This window comes from Phragmites australis, chromosome 8 (assembly GCF_958298935.1).
Source record: "Phragmites australis chromosome 8, lpPhrAust1.1, whole genome shotgun sequence".
NCBI lineage: Eukaryota > Viridiplantae > Streptophyta > Magnoliopsida > Poales > Poaceae > Phragmites > Phragmites australis.
The window spans coordinates 28,757,457-28,776,101 of record NC_084928.1 but is presented as its reverse complement, the minus strand read 5'-3'; the positions used below and the strand labels follow the sequence as shown (position 1 = coordinate 28,776,101).

At 44.4% G+C, this 18,645-nt stretch overlaps 2 protein-coding genes and 1 pseudogene across 3 annotated transcripts; 2 read left to right on the top strand and 1 right to left on the bottom strand.

Annotated features, from left to right (window-relative positions):
- The first annotated feature begins 1,935 nt into the window (after positions 1-1,935).
- Positions 1,936-11,527, top strand: LOC133926933 (protein NRT1/ PTR FAMILY 4.6-like). 2 transcript variants are annotated; one of them, XM_062373110.1, is made up of 4 exons: positions 1,936-2,083; positions 2,214-2,322; positions 5,138-5,355; positions 9,919-11,527. In XM_062373110.1, the coding sequence occupies exons 1-4, from the start codon at positions 2,081-2,083 to the stop codon at positions 11,341-11,343; spliced, it is 1,755 nt and encodes a 584-aa protein (XP_062229094.1). In that variant the 5' UTR covers positions 1,936-2,080; the 3' UTR covers positions 11,344-11,527. The 2 variants fall into 2 exon arrangements, with proteins under 2 accessions (XP_062229094.1, XP_062229095.1); XM_062373111.1 differs by lacking the exons at positions 1,936-2,083; positions 2,214-2,322; positions 5,138-5,355 and adding an exon at positions 6,489-6,712.
- A 4,211-nt stretch (positions 11,528-15,738) lies between these two features.
- LOC133927711 (uncharacterized) lies at positions 15,739-17,253 on the bottom strand. The gene is made up of 4 exons (XM_062374133.1): positions 17,074-17,253; positions 16,663-16,959; positions 16,010-16,601; positions 15,739-15,773 (listed from the first exon to the last, which is right to left on the bottom strand). The coding sequence occupies exons 1-4, from the start codon at positions 17,251-17,253 to the stop codon at positions 15,739-15,741; spliced, it is 1,104 nt and encodes a 367-aa protein (XP_062230117.1).
- Positions 17,254-17,949: 696 nt separating this feature from the next.
- LOC133925937 (general transcription and DNA repair factor IIH subunit TFB5-like) lies at positions 17,950-18,432 on the top strand (annotated as a pseudogene).
- Positions 18,433-18,645: the final 213 nt, after the last annotated feature.

Here is an 18,645-nt window from a genome sequence, read left to right as displayed (position 1 = left end):
TATATAATGGTTTTTATTCTATTGTTGTTGCTGATGTGAGAAAACAAAAGAAAAATAAAAAATATTTATGCCTATTACGCTGTCATACCCTATACTAGTTTTATTCAACATGCGAATAAAAATTTATGAAGTAGGCTAAATATAAGTTATAACTTGTTGATGTATTTATTTTAAAATGTTTGTAGTCTCATAGCTCTTTAATTTGAATCTTAGCTATAGTATGGTTATAAATTTAGTGTTTTCATTTGTGACTTTTATGCGTAAATATTCAGTTATAGTATGGTTGTAAGTTTTCTGCATAATATTATTTTAGATCTGTATAGTGCGTTTAGTTGGACAAATTAAGTAAGAAAAAAGTAGTTCTCACTTGGCAGTAACTAGTCAGCTCTAATAACAGAGCTGCGTCATCAGTGACGGATCATAATATGAGATTTCACTTATAACTGATCTAGAAAGATCTATCACTGATAGCAAGTTATAAATAACGAGTCGTAACATAACCCGATATTGATGACTAGCCTACGATAACCCATCACGGATGAATTAGTCATTAGTAACGGATCACAATTTGACCCGTCATTAATACCATTAGTAACGGATAACTTTATGATCCATTATTGATGATTTATTATAACTGATAGGTCATGATTTAATCTCAATCTGAGACTATATAAGTGATGGGTCGTAACCAGCATCATCACTAAAAAAATTCTTAAGTGATGGGTTCTAAGTATTGGCTCTTTTATCTATTTTTTACACAGTGTTATTATTAGAAATATTTAGAAAAACAACGTGCGGCAGAAACGGAGCCGCACGGCATGCTGTCGTACGACAATCCATGTTCCCCTTTTCCTTTCAGACTTTTGCAAAGGAAAGAAATCGATTAAATTAAAGCGCAACCAAACGCCATGCATATATATATATATATATATATATATATATATATATATATATATATATATATACCTGCAGACATGCCATTTCCCTGGAAGCAACCCACTGAGATTCCAGTGACATGAGGTAACAAATTGACTAAAATCTGTTCAGTTCGATTATGAGTTCATGACCTATTTTGTTCCTTTTACTTGACAACTGGGAGATGCCCTGCGGCTTGGACTACTGGGCATTTTGTTTGCTGCACACACACACCATCATTTTTCTCTGGTTTTGGGGCGCATCTTGAAGTTGACATTCCTGACCTGGCCCTGAGCTGCAATCTCTGCTATGCTCTGACCCCCTGGGTGCTGTGGGGTGTGATGTGTGCCCCTCTTGCCTCCTAGCAGATCTGGCTAAATAGGGTTCAGCATGGTATGGTTTGATTAGTCTCGTTAGCTAAACGAGTCGTATCATGCTGGCTCACGTGCTAAACTTTTGACTTAGAAGATCCATTTAAAGTTATGTCGTGACGTGTCAGCCCGTGGCATAGTAGGCACGGCGATGGTAGGGTGAGGTGATCGACGACGACAGGGTGAGGCAGCAGGGTAGGGTGGCTTAGCCATGCAGTGTGTCGTGCAGAGACCCTAGCCTACGTAAAATCCGACAGATTGTGTCATATCTGATTAAGATTATGTTATGTCACATTTTGAATTATGTCTGTAATATCGAACCACGTACCAACTCATTTAGCCAGCACTACCTCCCAGTGCCTTTTTACCCCTCAAGTAGCCCAGGAGATGAATCCTCTGACTTTACCTATATGGAGTCACAGCTCTACGAGTCATCTAATCTATAATTGATGTTCAAGATTGAATCTTAACTTCACTCAAATTTAACGTTTTTAGTTAGTATATAATATTTTCTGATTTCATAATTAATTTAATATTTTTTATTAGTTATGTAATATTTTATAATTAGTTGTATAATATATTTCGATTTAAAGTAAAGTTAGATAATCACGACCCTCACTCCTCCCATCCACACTTTTAAATACACCAGCCCGGCCCCGGCCCCCGTTCTCTCCTCAGTAAACTCGAAGTCCCCTGATCTGCCTCTCTGGACTCTCTGTCTCTCTCCTCTGTCCGTCCGCATTTCAGAACCCCGAGAACGAAAGAGGTTGCAGCTTCCAACAGAGGCGATCACCATGGTGAGTCCTTGCGGTTCTTGATTAAGACGTCCTTTTGGCTAATTCTTGGGCATTTGCTTGCCTTGATCGTTGGGGCTGATTCCTGGGTAATTCTCGGTGCTGATTTTTTGCCGTGGCCGTGTTCGTGAAGGAGGACGGAGCGCGGGAGGTGGAGCGGTGGGAGGGCTACGTGGACTGGCAGAACCGGCCGGCGACGAGGGGCCGGCACGGCGGCATGCTCGCCGCCTCCTTCGTGCTCGGTAAGTGATCATCGCCGCCGCAGCCGCTTTTGATTCAAGATTCTCCTCGAGCCCTGCTTCTCTCTGCCGATTGAGCCCGGCCCCGGCGGTAGGGGACCTGATAGGTGGGGGAGAGCGAGCACGACGGATCGAATAGGATACTGGTCTTCATGCACAGACCTTCCCTCACTCTCTTTCTCTCTCTGCAGAGCTGAACCGAAGCCTGCAAACCTGAAAGCCACACCTCCGCTTTCCTCTGCTTTATCCTTCCATCCTCCTTTTCCCCTGATCGGACTGCACGCTTTCCTGCTTTCGGGCTCAGCAAGAGGCTTTCTTTGCCCCTCTCTCTCTCTCTCTCTCTCTCTCTCCACTGGTTTCCGTTGGGCTCCATTCCACCCTTCTTTTCCTCCACCCTTTCGTCCTTTCACATACAGTTTCTGTTCCGTTCCCCAGGTCCTCTCATCGCCTGCAACTTGCTGCCAAGAATTGGGCACCTTTACCGCCCAATTGCACCACAAAACCAAAAAGGGGAGAACCAACTTGCATGCACTTCCCGCGCACACCCGCTGATTCGGCATTTTTCCATGAGCTGCACTGCACTGCCTGCACAGTCGCGTCCACGATCCATCTCCTCAACGCACTGGTTCGCCAAACTGGCCATGAGAGTTTGTGGCTGCCCTCGTGTGAAAGAATCAGTTTACGTCACTATACCTGTCGATCTGCAAGGTTCAGTTGTTTGCTGAGAAGAACTGAATGAAAGAAAACCTTCTTCTTTCCAAGGGCTGCGATTGGAGTATGTGAAGAGGAGGATAGTTTGCGATCCTGATGAGAGAAACCTTGAAGGTTTCATGTGTGAAGGGGAAACCGCTTGTGTTGTGACCGTGAGGATCCCGACGAGAGAGATACAGAGAGGCCTCTCTGTTTTTCTCTCTCGGATAAGAGTGGTTGGGTTGAACCGTTGAGGGAAGAAAAAAATACTCTCTCTATTTAAAAATAATTCATATTTTATTTATTTTTAAAATTCGATTTTAAGTGAGATTTTCTCACAAAAATATATTATTTATAGTTATAAAATATATATAGTGTGAAATTATTTTAAAATATGAACCTAATTGTATACTTAGTAATTTTCGTATATTAGACATTGTTATAATTTAATTAAATATTAGTTAAAATACATAAAGTTTGATTTTTTAAAAAGAAATATATTTACTATGTTTGAACGAAAGGAGTATGACCCCAGCCTAATGAGGAATATTTTTAAATAATATTATTTTATTAGAAAATTATAAAAATAAATATATAAAATCTGATATTTATATAAATAAATATTTGTTAGGACGTGGAGTGCCACTAGGTAGAATCCGATATTTGCAGAAATAAGAGTGTTTGGTTACTCGAATGAGGTTTTATAGAATTGTATCGTATAATTAGACTGAGAGGAAGCAGATTGAGTGGAGTTACATGTGTTGAAAAGAAAAATACTTGATTGGTTATATCTGAGACTCTATGAGCGAATGCAATGAGCTGATTTTCTGTTTGGTTAGCTGAATCTGAGATCGTATGAGTAGATGTAAGAGTTGATATTGTGATTGGTTATTCATATAAATATGATTGTGTGACACTTATAAGTGGACTTGCCTGTATGAGCGTATGCGGAGCCCGCACCCGCTCAGCTATGTTGAGAAGTGTTTCTCCTTAGCCAGGATCAGACCGTATATTTGCATCCGCTCATGCAGGTGGGAACAGTAGATGCAGGTAATCAAATATGCTTCTTTCTGATACACATTCGCTCATACAGGTTGGGGAAATTTAGGAAAACAAAATAGATACTAAGTATTTGTCGGCACGCGAAATGCTGATTAGAAACATATCGGCACACTGCATGTGAACATACTAGGTGACATTGGGCCCTAAGGCCTGTTAAACAGGTCTTGTACCTCGTAAACGATATTAAAAAGAACATAACTTTTTTCAAATAATATCAGATGGATATGATCTTTATATAAAAATGGTACATATCGATGATATCTGTATTAGAATATTTTTCCATTTAAATCTATTTAAATGCCCAAAATGATTATAAATTTTATAATTGAAAAACTAGATCTGAAACTAGCCATTTTTTTTGGATAAACAGATTTAAATAGAAAAGTGTTTAATTAGATGTAGTAGATATTATATGTATGTATAATTTTTATATTAAGATCATGTTCATCTAAACCTATATGAAAAAATTATTTTTTTTTCTTTGGATATCATTTATTAGACATAGGACACGATGGCATATGGAGTGCCATTAGCCCTTAGGGCTCACTATCACGTAAAAGGTCGACATGTGGTGTACCGATAGGTTTTTAATCGGTACTCCGCTTACCGATAGTTATCTATTTATAAAATATCTAATTTTAAATATTATTTTTATAATTTTTATTAAAGAATTATTTAAAATGTTGCCCGATGAGTCGTACTAAAGCGCGCATTAAAACGCGGCACGAATCGCAAGACACAAAGTGACAGGAGTAAATTTGGCCGGCCGGCCGGTTAGGCATCGGGAACGCCACCACATGGGGGCGTTATATCGGTTACCGCCGCACATGCTGCTTACGTAGTGTAATTTTTTTATTGAACGAATCAGCTGCCTCGTATAAGAGTTTACACCATTCGAATAATTCGCGTACAATTTCCACAAGAGCTGGAGTATTTCACAGGACTAATGTGTTTTTTCGTTATAAAACATGTGAATTCTCATGTTTCAAATTAAATAGCTAGGGTGCTTTGTCTGAGATTTGTTGGCACTATGAGGTGCTAAAACTGTCGGACGGTGTTCCTGCAGCCGTGGAAGTGATGGAGAACCTGGCGTTCCTGGCGAACGCGAGCAACCTGGTGACGTACCTGATGCGGTTCATGCACTACCCGCCGTCGCAGTCGGCGACGACGGTGACCAACTTCATGGGCACGGCGTTCCTGCTCGCCCTCCTCGGCGGCTTCCTCTCCGACGCCTTCTTCACCACCTACACCATCTACCTCGTCAGCGCCTTCATTGAGTGCACGGTACGCGCCAACTTCCCATCTTCCATTTGTCCTCCACTGTTACAAGTACCACATGCAAATTCTTGCGCTGTTTAGTACGTAGCTAGATAGGAGATCGATGTTTCTGGATAGGCATATCTCTGCATGTATGGTGCTCGATCACCGGATCTCCGTGCTGGAAGCCATAACACCCGAATATATGAAAAATCTTATAGAACCTCCATAGAAAGACTTCCACTAGATATTGATTCATACTATTTTTTCCTCCAATTAACCACTGACGCGTACCAGAGAGAAAAAAAAATACTTATCGTGCTAAAGAGAAAATCTTTCGAAGTATTTGTTTTCCGAATATACTGTCCAGCTGTGGAGTATGCATGGTGCCACATCAGCACCTGACTTCTCTTTCTCTAGTCGCGTTGCCCTCATGTCATGCTTGGCTGACGGGATGGCGGGGTTAAATAGAATATGGCAGCTGTCCTTGATCAAGAATTCAAGACCGTCCAAGGGGGTGACGAGGTGACACGTGGACTCGACCTAGTCCGATGCGAGTCACATCTGTCAGAAATCAGATGGGTGATGTCCTGCTGTGCTCGACGTGGTGATATAAGCAGGTTCCATCTGGCAGTGGCCCTAGTACTCCAATTGCATATGCATAATTTCCTGCGATTTGGGTTAAGGGAGGAGAGAGCCAATGATTAATGGTAGCCGTCTCTTGATTCGCCAACAAGATGATGGGTCGATTAATTTGACTGGATTACCCTGGGTCAAAGGGAAACTAATCGCGCCTTGTACATACGTTGCGCTATCACCGCACCGGCCTACGTACGTATACGTGTCTAGGGCATGTCATGGGCTTTTCAAGGGATTAGTGGCCCTCCAGTCGCTCTTAGAAAAGAACAGCTGGGGCAACAATATCCCTGCGAAACCTGTTATCACATATAATATATATAAAATACCTATTGTGTGCATATATATTTTTACACAGTCTCCTAATGATTAGGTGCTTGAAAACACTGAAGATGGCAAGCGACCCTATGAATACTCACGAGTTTATGAAGAGATTAGGGTTTGGGGTTCATCGTTGATCACAGGGGTTAGAGTGAGATTAGAGTGGTGACTGAACCGACGGTGGACTACTATGGGGTGGCGAGGTGGGTGAGGTTGACAGCAGGAACGATGAAAACAGAGCGATTAGCGCAACGGTAGATATGGATCTAGCAGCGAGTGCTGTTGAAGACAGATGCGGGTGGGCGGCACAGGGGAGCTAAACGTAGGTTGAAGATGACACATGTGCGTTGGTTTGATTGGAGGTTGAAGAAAGAAGGTGTATTTTTGGATTTAAATCCGGCGGTCCATGGACATCGACTGAATGATGGTTTGTTTTCAGACATTTTCAGTGGGTCTTGGTATTCGGAATGGGCAATTTGTTGGATACTATCGTAAAAATTATAAAAGTTAGAAAATACTATCGGTGTGAGAATGACATGTGGGCCTGAGTCCATATGCCATTCTCACATTCTATTATATTTTCCAATATAAATAGCTTTATAATAATATCCTCCTAATTTTGCCTATTGAATGTGTTACATGTATACGTAGATTCATTATGGGATGCTTGTCCATGGGTGGGACTAGTAGGATGGATGCCGACATGTAGAGGATAAAGTGGCATTTGTATGGTGGATCACATGGGTAGTCGCTAGCAAGGTGAGCATAATTGTACTTGCAAAATCCGAAGCAATAACTGTACATGGTCTAGCAAGTTGAGCATAACTTGCAATATCCGACGCAGTAACTGTACATGGTCATTTATGTTGTGAAATAACTACCTAGACATCCTTTAGTATTTAACTACTATCTCCATTCGGAATTAGATATCGTTCTACCACTTCCTACATAGCAAAGAACAGAACTGTGTTTAATAGCTCTAGATTTGATGTTTTTGCCCCTGTTAATGAACCCCATCGCTTCATTCTCCAGCACTCCATTGGCCCACCCACATTAATCCACAACCCAAGTTCAGAGCCACATTAATGACACGGTTGTACTCCATGAACAATTTTAATGAAATTTCTTATGTTTCTTAGAATTTTGATGGTCCTAGTTTCCTTTCTGATGTGATCAGTACATATCTTAAAAATTGTTTTTTTTATCCAACTTGTTTTCTTCGATGAACTCCATCCCAGCAAACCTGCCCGCACACACGGTCATCTTCTAGTTTGATCACCTCTTGCTTTGTTTCACCTTCCTGCTTCATCGCCTGTTCTTATCCTCGTTGTTAGGCTTGGCTATCTCATCTTCCACCAGTTGCTTCACTTTGGCCATGTTTTCTTTCTCAATCTCATCTTCTAGCTTGATCTCAGATTGCTTTGCTTTATCTTCTGACTTCACTTTGACCTTGGCTTCATCTTTAGGATTGGCCATCTCCTCTTCCACCTTGATGTTCAAATCTGGTAATATCTCGCACTCTCGCACTAGTAGTATTTTGCCTAGTGTTTTTGGAGACTCTGCAATCCAAACGTCTGATTATATAGAAGCGTGGTATGGAGGAGAAGGGATGTAAAAATTAAGAATTTCTTGGATGGAGATAGAAGTATTAATTCTCATTGGAAACATAACAAAATGGTTGGGAATGTAAAGACTGATTTAGAGTTGTGGCATTAAAACACATCAATTTTTAATAGGGGCTATTTGGAAAGAGAATACTTAGGAATCCGAGAATGACATCTATTTAAAAACAAAACCAAAACCTTAAAATGACATAAAAAAAAATAGATGTAGCATGTGATTAATTTATCAACTACCAAGAGTTATATCTATTGAGAAGGAATATCTTTCCAATAAACGTGTCATTTCATCATTCCTATTCAACATATATAAATATATAAAAATTCCATCAATAAATACAAGAGTTTTTCATTTACTCTACTTCTTTATCTCTCTATAATTATTCGTAATAAATTATCAGTCATGTTGCTTCATACCACGCTAATCGGTATCAATAGAGGGTAAATCATGCCTCTACGCAGGAACTTACCCATCCTTCCTATGTCACTGGAAATAGCGATTTTGCTTGCTCTTCCTCTTCGTCGTCGTCCACAGATTTGCCATCGATTCTATGGTTGTCAAGACCGACGTGCACCTTTCGGTCGTCACCGCCGTCGTCGAACTTACTTTTGACGGCGGAACTTACAAGCACAATCCCGAAGGTTGTCCACGGGCCAACGTAGTGGGATTTTTCTTTAAAAGAAAATAGTTCTATTCCATCGAACCATGGACACAGCGATATCGTCGGCTACCAAGTCCTCGATGCCGTTTGGGCGTATCCAAAGTAGGTTGGTATCTCGGAAAATTACTGAATCGCAAAAGAAAAAAAAATGGGGAAAACTACTGACCCCACCTAAGATCGCTGAGGGACGGGCAATTCGGTGGCGCCGCCCGCGGGGCGCGCGATTGCTTTGCCGTTGTGACGCGCACTCGGGCGGCGCCCAATCGATGGCGGGGTCGGCGGGGGAATCTCACCGCCCCGCCGCGCACGCGGTGATCTGGGCGACTCCTGCCCGTGCGACGCGCCCCGTCGGCCCGCCTGTTAACATCTTTTTGCTCACTTTTTTCTGGTGACTTTGTGATGCCAAGATCGTGCGGTCTCGACTCGTCGTCTAATCCTTGGATCGACCGGCAGACTAGGCGAACTCATTAGGAGGTAGGGACGTGTTGGTAGAGCATAACTTTTGTACTCCTAGCAGTATTTAGCTTGGACCAGCAACGACGATCGAGTACAGGATTAGTGACAGGGACAGCTGGTAACCTGGCCAGCCAAACCGTGTAACGGCAGAACGTTCTGGAGGTTAGCTTATCATACCAAACCACCTTATTTGGCTACCTTGATCCCCGGACATATAGAATAAGTAGAATAAAATGCTGCTTATAATCCAAGCACTTTGCATAGGATAGGACTACTCCTATCATAGGACTATAGGAATAGGTAATCCAGCGCTGCTTGGTTTTTGTCTTTGTACGGCCCTTGGCGGTTCGCGCGCGGACAAAGCTGAAAAAGCTCGTCCTGTGCCCGGATCGCAGCAGAAACCTCTTGGAAGCACGGAGTTGTTCCAAGAGGTTTCTGCTGACGAAAAATAAAGCCGGGGAGCGATGTCAAACAGCCCTAATGATGATGATTTTCCTGAAACCCATCGCCGGTCTCCTCCCTTGCTTTAGCACCAGGCTCACGGGCGCAAAGCGACGCCGCGCACGGGCGGAGCTGGAGCGGAGGGCGCAAGTAGCACGGCGCCCACTTGCCTTGCCTCGTCCGTGTGCTTGCCTTTTATGGATGTCGCTTGATATTTACCGAATCATTCGACACGATGGACTCATGTCTCATCACTTGACGTGAGAACTGGAACAACTCCAGCATCAAACAATCATGTCTTGGGCTCATCTAGATTTTCGGCCCGGCCCAAATATATGGGCCAATGATGATAGGCTGCACGTTTCATTCAAAATTTCTTTGTTTTTTTCTTTTTCTTAACTGCATTTTTAGGTGCAATTCATGTGATCTGATAGTGTGTTTGCAATGGCGCGCAGGGGCTGGTGATCCTGACGATCCAGGCGCGGACGCCGTCGCTGATGCCGCTGCAGTGCGCCAACGTGGCGGCAGCCCCGTGCGCGCCCGTGTCGGGGGACAAGAAGGCGATGCTGTTCGTGGGGCTGTACCTGACGGCGCTGGGCGTGGGCGGGATAAAGGGCTCCCTGCCGTCGCACGGCGCGGAGCAGTTCGACGAGCACGCGCCGCGGGGGCGGAAGGGACGCTCCACCTTCTTCAACTACTTCGTCTTCTGCCTCTCCTGCGGCGCGCTCATCGCCGTCACCTTCGCCGTCTGGGTCGAGGACAACAAGGGCTGGCAGTGGGGGTTCGGGATCTCCACCATCGCCATCCTGCTCTCCATCCCGGTCTTCGTTGCTGGGTCCAGGCTCTACCGCAACAAGGTGCCCACGGGGAGCCCGCTCACCACCATCGCCAAGGTCATCCTCGCCGCCGCGCTCGCGCGCCGCGGGGGCGTCCAGAGCTCCAGCAACGGCGCCGTCATCGACCGCGCGCCCAGCCCGACGGGAAGCAGCGAATTAAAGGAGTACTGTAAGTCCGGGGAGATCTGCGACGCCGTCGACGAGGCGGTGGAGCCGTCCCAGGAGCTCACGTTCTTGAACCGTGCGGTGCGGTGCCAGCCGCGGTGCACGCGCCTGGTGTGCACGGTGCAGGAGGTGGAGGACGTCAAGATCGTGCTCATGGTGCTTCCCATATTCTTCTCCACCATCATGCTCAACTGCTGCCTGGCGCAGCTGTCCACGTTCTCGGTCGAGCAGGCGGCTACGATGGACACGAGCGTGGGGAAGCTCACCGTGCCGCCGGCGTCGCTGCCGGTGTTCCCGCTCACGTTCATCATCCTCCTCGCGCCCGTCTACGACCACGTCATCATCCCGTTTGCGCGCCGCGTGACGGGGACGGAGATGGGCATCTCCCACCTCCAGCGCATCGGAACCGGGCTGGTCCTCTCCATCGTCGCCATGGCGGTGGCCGCCGTCGTCGAGGTGAAGCGCAAGAACGTGGCGGCGGACGCCGGGATGCTGGACTCGACGAAGCCGCTGCCCATCACCTTCTTCTGGATCGCGTTCCAGTACCTGTTCCTGGGGTCGGCGGACCTGTTCACGCTGGCGGGGCTGCTCGAGTTCTTCTTCAGCGAGGCGCCGTCCAGGATGCGGTCGCTGGCGACGTCGCTGTCGTGGGCGTCGCTGGCGCTGGGGTATTACCTGAGTTCGGTGCTGGTGTCGATCGTGAACAGCGCGACGGGGCGCGGCGGGCACCGGCCGTGGCTGCACGGTGCCAGCCTGAACCACTACCACCTCGAGAGGTTCTACTGGGTCATGTGCGTGCTCAGCGCGCTCAACTACCTCTTCTTCCTGTTCTGGGCCATCAGGTACAAGTACATAAACGCAGGGAATATCAAAGGGTAGTGCCAGCGCCATTGCCATTGTCGTGGAAGCGAGCGCTGCAGGGCGCAAGTGTTTATATAAGTGGCGGAGTAAAGAAATTAGAGGTTAATTTCTGCAGGGTATTGAGGTACGGTGGTGGTTTGCTGTCATGGATTTTGTTGGTTGCTTCAACAAGTAAATTAACAACAGTTGGCTTAATTTGGGATGCGGGATTTGTTCATATGTCTGCGTCGATCAAAGCATAACGAAGCGGTTCTGTTTCTCATTATTCATTACAAATGTCAAAGCGAAAATTATATGCAGCTCAGGTTCTGCTGCATGCAGTTGTTCTTTCTGTATCAGAACTGTCACTCTGTCAAGTAAGGATCAAGGCAGGATGTAAACAGTGGAAGCTACAAAGGTAACCAAGATGAACTAAGGGTTGAGCCCCGTGATTTTTTAAAAAGGTGGGGAAATGCATAAAATCACTATAATATTCTAATCCAGTAGGAGACAAAGGAAATTCAGAGGAATTTTATAATATTCTTATCCAGTAGGAGATAATGCCTTAGCAGCTCGACAAATGACAAGTGGTAGGGGTGGAATGCTAACCGAATTATCCGATATTTGTATCCGTGAAAACACGAATATTGATATATGTATCCGCATTCGTTTCTAAAATGGATACTAAAATGAATGTATCCGAAATCATTTTCGAGAATCTGATTCAAATATGGATATCCGAATTGCTTTAAATTCGGATGTGAAATGGATAATATCCATATCCGCCAACTAGGGAATCACATTTTTCTAATATTTTAGAAATATCAGAGGTGAACAAAATTTCATATTTTGACCCAATCAAATTTGAACAAATTTTAGTCAAATTTGACCAAATTTCAGTCAAATTTGAACACATTTCAGTCAAATTTGAATGGATCGGGTTGAGGTGGAGTCCAAGCCGGACACAAATCAGGTTCGAGTTTGGGTCGGCTAGGATTTTTTTTGCAGCTCTTTATTTCGAGAATGATATCTCCACCGTTATGACTCTAAATTGGACGTTTCTTGACTCTAAATTGTAGTACTCAAAAATATCTACAACTTTGTTATTCATTAGAATTTCTAAAAATGACATTTTGATTTCTAAAAATGTGTTACAAGATAAACTGTTTGAATTGAGACTTATCTGCGCAGCACTGATTTTGGAGGCCATAACTCCTAGCTCCATTATTCAAAAGGGGACTTCCATAGATTCAAATCGAAGCTCTCGACGAGACCTACAACTTTTGTATTGTCAATATTTGCATTTGAGGCAATCTTGAACTCCAAAATTGCATGGGAAGATGAGGCTGTCTAGGACTCTACGAGTATCCAACTTTGTAGACAAATTTGAATAGGGTTTGAATTTGAATTGAGCTTGAAGTGAATTTAAGAGCAACAAAAAATGAGGTTGAATAATGGAAGTAGATAAAGAATTTGAATTTGGATTTGGGTAGAATTTGAATTAAACTAGGAAGGATCATGTATGATCAAAGATTGAATAGATGGTTAATTCAAGAATTTTAAATTCAAACTATTAAGATCCTTAACTAATTTACTACATAGTTTTGTAAAAATCTTTTCAAAATTTTTTTCCACTCAAAACACTAAAGAGAAAGAAAAAGAAAAGGAACTCTAATGCATTTACTTAGCTCCTAGCAAAACTCAGCATGCAATGCACATGATATAATAACCTAGGTTACTTGGTTGTTTATGAAAATAGGTTTTAAACTACTCTGCTGGTGAAGCTACTCACTAAAGTTGAAAAAATTTAAAAAATTATAAAATCTTGAAAAGTAGGGTGTTACAGTCGCTATCACCTTATTCGAGAGATTTTAGATCGAGTGACATAAAGATATGCAAGGTGAACATGAATTTGAATATTTCTGATCCATTGACAAAGCCACTCCCGCGGCCTAAGCATGAGGCGTATATGAGAGTTATGGGTATTAGATATTTATATGATTGACTCTAGTGCAAGTGGGAGATTGAAGGTGATATGCCCTAGAGGCAATCAAAGAAATAATTGTATCACACGTCTATATTCATATACTTCTGAATAATGTGTTATTTCAAGAATGACTATCGTTTACTTTGATTGGTGAGTATGTGACTTGTTCATGAAACTCTTTATTTATATTGTGATGTTATTCTTAGTCGATCTCTAGCCGCATACCATTATTAAGACCAGCACATGTATTGATTGATTATCATGTTTCTTGGATCATAGGTATTGGTATAGCAGATCAATAATGTGAACATTTATGTTGAAAAACATAATATTGGATAGACCCACCTTGAGATACTACTGGGATTGTTATTATGATGTGCCATCAATTTTTATCTCAAATGGTGTACCTGCAGAATCCTTAGACTTGAGAACGTCATTGATTTCTAGAATGTGTAGTGATATATTTTGGAGCTGCCAAATGATATTCCGTAACTAGATAGTTATAAAGGTGGTTTTCGAATTTTTCATGAAATATATCGTGGGGTGTGAGCAATCAAGATGGAATTTGCCCTTCCTTGATAACAGGAGAGATATCTCTGGACCCCTCGAGGTAGTTTGGATTGAGAAAATACATGGTCATACCAATATGATTAAAGAGTTAATTATGATGAATCCACTACTTGATCGCGTGAATGGTCGAGCTATCACAAGGGTGGCACGTATCTCGCATTGAGCTTGACTGGTATCGTGAGGCGAAGGGATCGGTGCATGTGTATATCAAGGTTCAATTGATATGATCTTTTGTGTATACTCAGGAGTCAACATGTCCTGCTAGTGACCGCTATTAATTTCGGTTTGGAAAGGGTTTCCGAGTCGTAGCCGTTTGTACATGAACCTAACAGATCACATACTTAATGGGTTGAAACAAAACATGCGAATTAGATTCGTATATGGGTTTGACTGGATTGTGATTCATGAGGTGTTAGAGTCCTAAAAGGCTTCCAAGGTAGGAGCCCATTAGCAAAATCTATATAAGGAGAGGTGTGGGGTGGGGCGGGGCGTGGTGAGGTTGAGTCACTCGAAAACCCTAGCCGTAGCTTTCCACACGATCTCCCAAAACTTAGCCACGCGCGAGGTGCTAGCACATCGGCGCTTGGCGTTTCTGCTCAGTACGTGTGGATAACGTAAAGGCATTGCTGCTATTGGGGCAGCTGATCTTCTTGGTGAGTTGATCGCGATGTGTTCGAGACTGGTCACTAACCGTGACACACTGGTCGACAGACCTGCTCGTCTGGTCGCGGAGCACAATACGACCACTTGGATCTGGTCAGATAGCACGACACGACCACTCAGACCTGGTCGAGGCCGCGATAGACCTGATCGGGAGCTGGTCGAGGAACTGGTTGAGGAGCACGACCACCTGCTCGGAGTTGGTCGAGCGTGACCACCTGCACGGGGCTGGTCACAGATCTAATCGAGAAGCTGTTCAAGGAGTTTGATACGTACGACATTAGATCAGCATACTCCAACTCTCTTCCGCTGCACTGCGTGTCGAGTGGTAACGAACTATGATCTCCTACTAGCATGGTTTCCTGGGTGATTACGGTAGACAATTTTTATTTTAGGCTAGCGTAGCCTACCTGTTCTCCAACAAGCTTGTGCTGGGCAGTGGCCATGAGGTTAGGGTAACAAAGGCACCCAGAAACCCGCAAGTGACTATAAGAAGGTGGGACATCGAGAAGAAGTTTGTACGGTGTTTTGGAACCAGTTGCAAAGCAAGGTCTTCAGTTGAGAAGGTACGTAGCAGTAGAAAACGCTTTAGCCCAAAAACTTGCTGGCATGGAGGAATGGAACAACAGAGTCCTGACGCTATTGGTAAGTGTGCGCAAGACTCTTTTAGCCTTACGGTTTTGTTGTGACATATAGGGGCAAGTGAGGAGAAAAACGTTGTTGTGCGTTGCGAAGAATGAGCACAGGGCATAATTGTGGAATTCCCGACCGTTATTGGTTTGGAGAGCGACGATTGGGCGCTGGAATTCTATATGTACATAGGCATGGAAAGTAGTGTGGGTAGAACATGAGACTTGCAGCGCAAGGGGAATGTCCAAGTATAATGAGTGTAGTCGTCAAGAATAACGAGGTAGTATTTATTTCATGAAATGCTATGAGCAGGAGAAGTCTATACATCTGAATGTAGCAATTGGAAGGGAAAATAACTAATCGACTGTGAGGAAGAAAAAGGTTGTCATACATGTGTACCCATTTGACAAGTGTGGCAAACATGAGGTGTAGATTTATTACATTCGAATGGAAATAAAGCTAAAGTGGAAGCAAGGAAATCACACTTGGGGTGGCCGAGTCATTCATGCCAGAGATCAACCGAGGAAGTGCTTGTGTGGAGACTCTATGGTGAAGTTGATCGAAGAGGATAAAGCTTGCCACTGCTATCACATCGGAGAATCACTGCCTAGGTGCGAAGATCCTTTAACAAAAAACCAAACGGATCAAATTCGATAGACGCAAGATTATCACAGGTTAAAGCATGAACTGAAATCAAGTTCTTGACAAGAGAGGGTGAGATAAAAACATTATTTAATCGAAGAGGAGATGATCTTGTAGGAATAGAAGAAGAACCAGAATGAGTGATAGAAAGAGTGTTGCCGTTGCCGACAACAATGTGAGGGTGAATAGTAGAGGATAAAACAGAATGAAGCATACCGGGATTAGTGGACATGTGAGAGGTAGCTCCAGTGTCGAAGCAGCATTGTTGGTGGCCGGGGGCAGCAGCGAGATTGTTCAGGGAGGCGATGAGTGTCGTCTGATCCCAGACGTTGGCGGGAGGAGCAGCGCCCGGCGGGAATACTGCAGAGGCGCTAGCATTTGAAGCACCTTGGGGCGCCTGGGCCGCGTATGCCTGCTGGGCTGTCACGCCAGGGCGGGGCCCAAGAACCCCCGTGCGCGGCATACGAATTGGCATGGGCCAGGCCTGGAAAAGGCCCATCCACGGTTGTAGCCACCAGGCCATTGCGTCGCGCCGGTTGGAGGGCGCGATGGCGCTGTGCTGGCGCCGGCGCCGCCAGTGCCGGAGCTCGTTGCAGAGGATGAGGAGGATGCCGATGCTGGGCTCCTTGTTTCTGGACCAACGCCCGCTGGAGTTGGAGCCGCCGTCGGAGCCTTGAGTCGCTGGCGAGGAGGAAGACTTGCGGCCAGTGAACATGGCCTGCGCGGCTTCCATTTTTGTGGATTGCTCCATGCTCTGCTCCTCCAAGAGAAGGTAGGAGCGAGCGTGGAGGAACGAAGGCAGTGGCTCCTTGTAGGGCAGGAATGCAACAGCGATATTTGGGATTTAAACCTCGTAGCATGTTGATCACCTGATTCTCTTGACGAATCGGTTGGCCGATGTCGCGAAGACTATCGGCGAGGGACTTTAGCTTGGTGCAGTACTGCGTGATAGACATGTCGCCCTGGCACATGTTCCGCAGCTCGGCTTCGATGTAGACAGCGCGGGTGAGGCAATTGTCGCGGAAGTTGCCCTCAATAGCGCGCCAGATGGTGTAGGTGGTGTCATCAGGCGTGATGGTGGTGTAGAGCCAGTTCACATTGCACTGATCAATCATTACCCACTCCGGATCGCGACGAGGATGGGCACCACGATGATCGATGTGGTCCTACAAACCGAATTTCCCAAAAACAGTGTCGAAAAATCGACGCCATTGGGGGTAGTTTGAGGCTTCAAGGTCCAGGATGATCGGCACATGTGCTCGGATGTTGACGGACTAGACCTGAGCCGCCGTGTGGTGTAGAAGGTGGAGGAGGTGGGGGTCCCTTAGCAGCATGGGCATAAGTTCAGAGATGGGATCAGTGGAGGAAGAAGCAGATGGAGAAGAGGGCTGTGAGGAGAAAACTTGGGAGGCATTGGAACTCATGGCAGCAGAAGAAACTTGGGAGGCATTGGAATTCATGGCAGCGGAAGAAGCTCCAGGAGATGGCAGCCGATGAGGGGCTAACTGTGAGCTAACAAACCTCCTAGTCTAAAGGATCTAGCTAAAGAAAAGGAGAATGTGGTCAGTGGTACACACATTTACACGGTCAAGCCTAACGTTTTGCTAACAACAAACAGCATTTTGCACAGGAAACCAAAGAAGGAAAAAAATTGTCATTTCTTCAGTCTCTGTGTTTTCAGTGTGACATACAGTTGCTTTAAAGTGCAGACTGTACTGGTTATGGTGGATTATGCAGCAATGCACAGTTTCTCATAGCTACATATGATTTAAATATTTCTTAACATTATTCTCAACATCACATGTCCTGTTGTACAATTGTATTTGCGGCAAGGATTGGTTTAGTTTGATCCTATTGTCGTCGCAACACCTAATAATCCTCTTGCAGTATAAGGAACAATTTTTTAGGGGGCCATTTGATCTTCAATCTTCATTCTTGCTTTTATTTTTTTATTATTTTTCTGCTGGTGCCTGGTTCAAGGATCACCACATTACCATATTACAATGCCATCCCTTGTGTGATGTATATGCCTTTTGATCGGGGCTGGCCATTGGCTTTTGGTGAAGATTCACAGTTCTTATGATGCCTGCTCCTCCAACAGACATTGTTTTTCTGTGCCAATCAGGTAAATTTCTGTTGTCCAGGGCTAATAAAAGATGGTTAATGCAATCAAGGGGTTGTTCATCTCATGGTAAGCTTCCTTATACAACTGAATGCATCATTTTACCTTTCTCCTTTCCTCTCTTTGATGTTCTTTATAATAATCCACACTCTTGTCAATCCTTTCCTTTTTTGTCCAGTGATGTACCAATGGCGCAGTTCATTGTTAATCTGAATGCCTCAATGCCTGCATCAGAGATGTTCATCGTGCACATGCTTGCCTCTCCACACATGTTTGTGCAACCTCATGTGGCAGAAATGATCAGAAGATAGGGGAGTTCAGGTATCAGAACAGTTACTAGAAGCCACAGTGAAGGATCATTATTTCCTGTGATTCCAGTGTCACCCTCCTCCAAAGATGCATACATTTATCCTTGCCCTCGGTACATTGAGGTCGCAATTAGTGCCTTTGAAGAGAGTACTATAGACCTTACATACATTTCTGCTGTGGATTCTGGTGTTGTGTGAACTTCTCAAGAGTGCCATGAACCCTGAATAGAGTAGCCAAATAGAAGCTTGACCACAAGTATATCGTACGCGTTTGGAAACGGTTTTGATATTCAAGCTCATGAGTCATGAAGTTAACTGTTGGAGTTGTGTTGACAAAATACAATGACATTAATTCGAAATATGGAGTTGGCTTCTTGAATCATCCAAGCTTGTAACTACATTGGTCTTGCAATCTCTTAAGA

Coding starts and splice junctions, on each gene's coding strand:
- LOC133926933 (XM_062373110.1), top strand. Junction 2,323..5,137: donor CGCCGCCTCCTTCGTGCTCG/GTAAGTGATCAT, acceptor GTGTTCCTGCAG/CCGTGGAAGTGATGGAGAAC. Junction 5,356..9,918: donor GCGCCTTCATTGAGTGCACG/GTACGCGCCAAC, acceptor AATGGCGCGCAG/GGGCTGGTGATCCTGACGAT.
- LOC133927711 (XM_062374133.1), bottom strand. CDS start 17,253: ATGAATTCCAATGCCTCCCAAGTTTCTTCTGCTGCCATGAGTTCCAAT. Junction 16,960..17,073: donor TACACCACACGGCGGCTCAG/GTCTAGTCCGTC, acceptor TTCGGTTTGTAG/GACCACATCGATCATCGTGG. Junction 16,602..16,662: donor CGATTCGTCAAGAGAATCAG/GTGATCAACATG, acceptor CTGCCCTACAAG/GAGCCACTGCCTTCGTTCCT.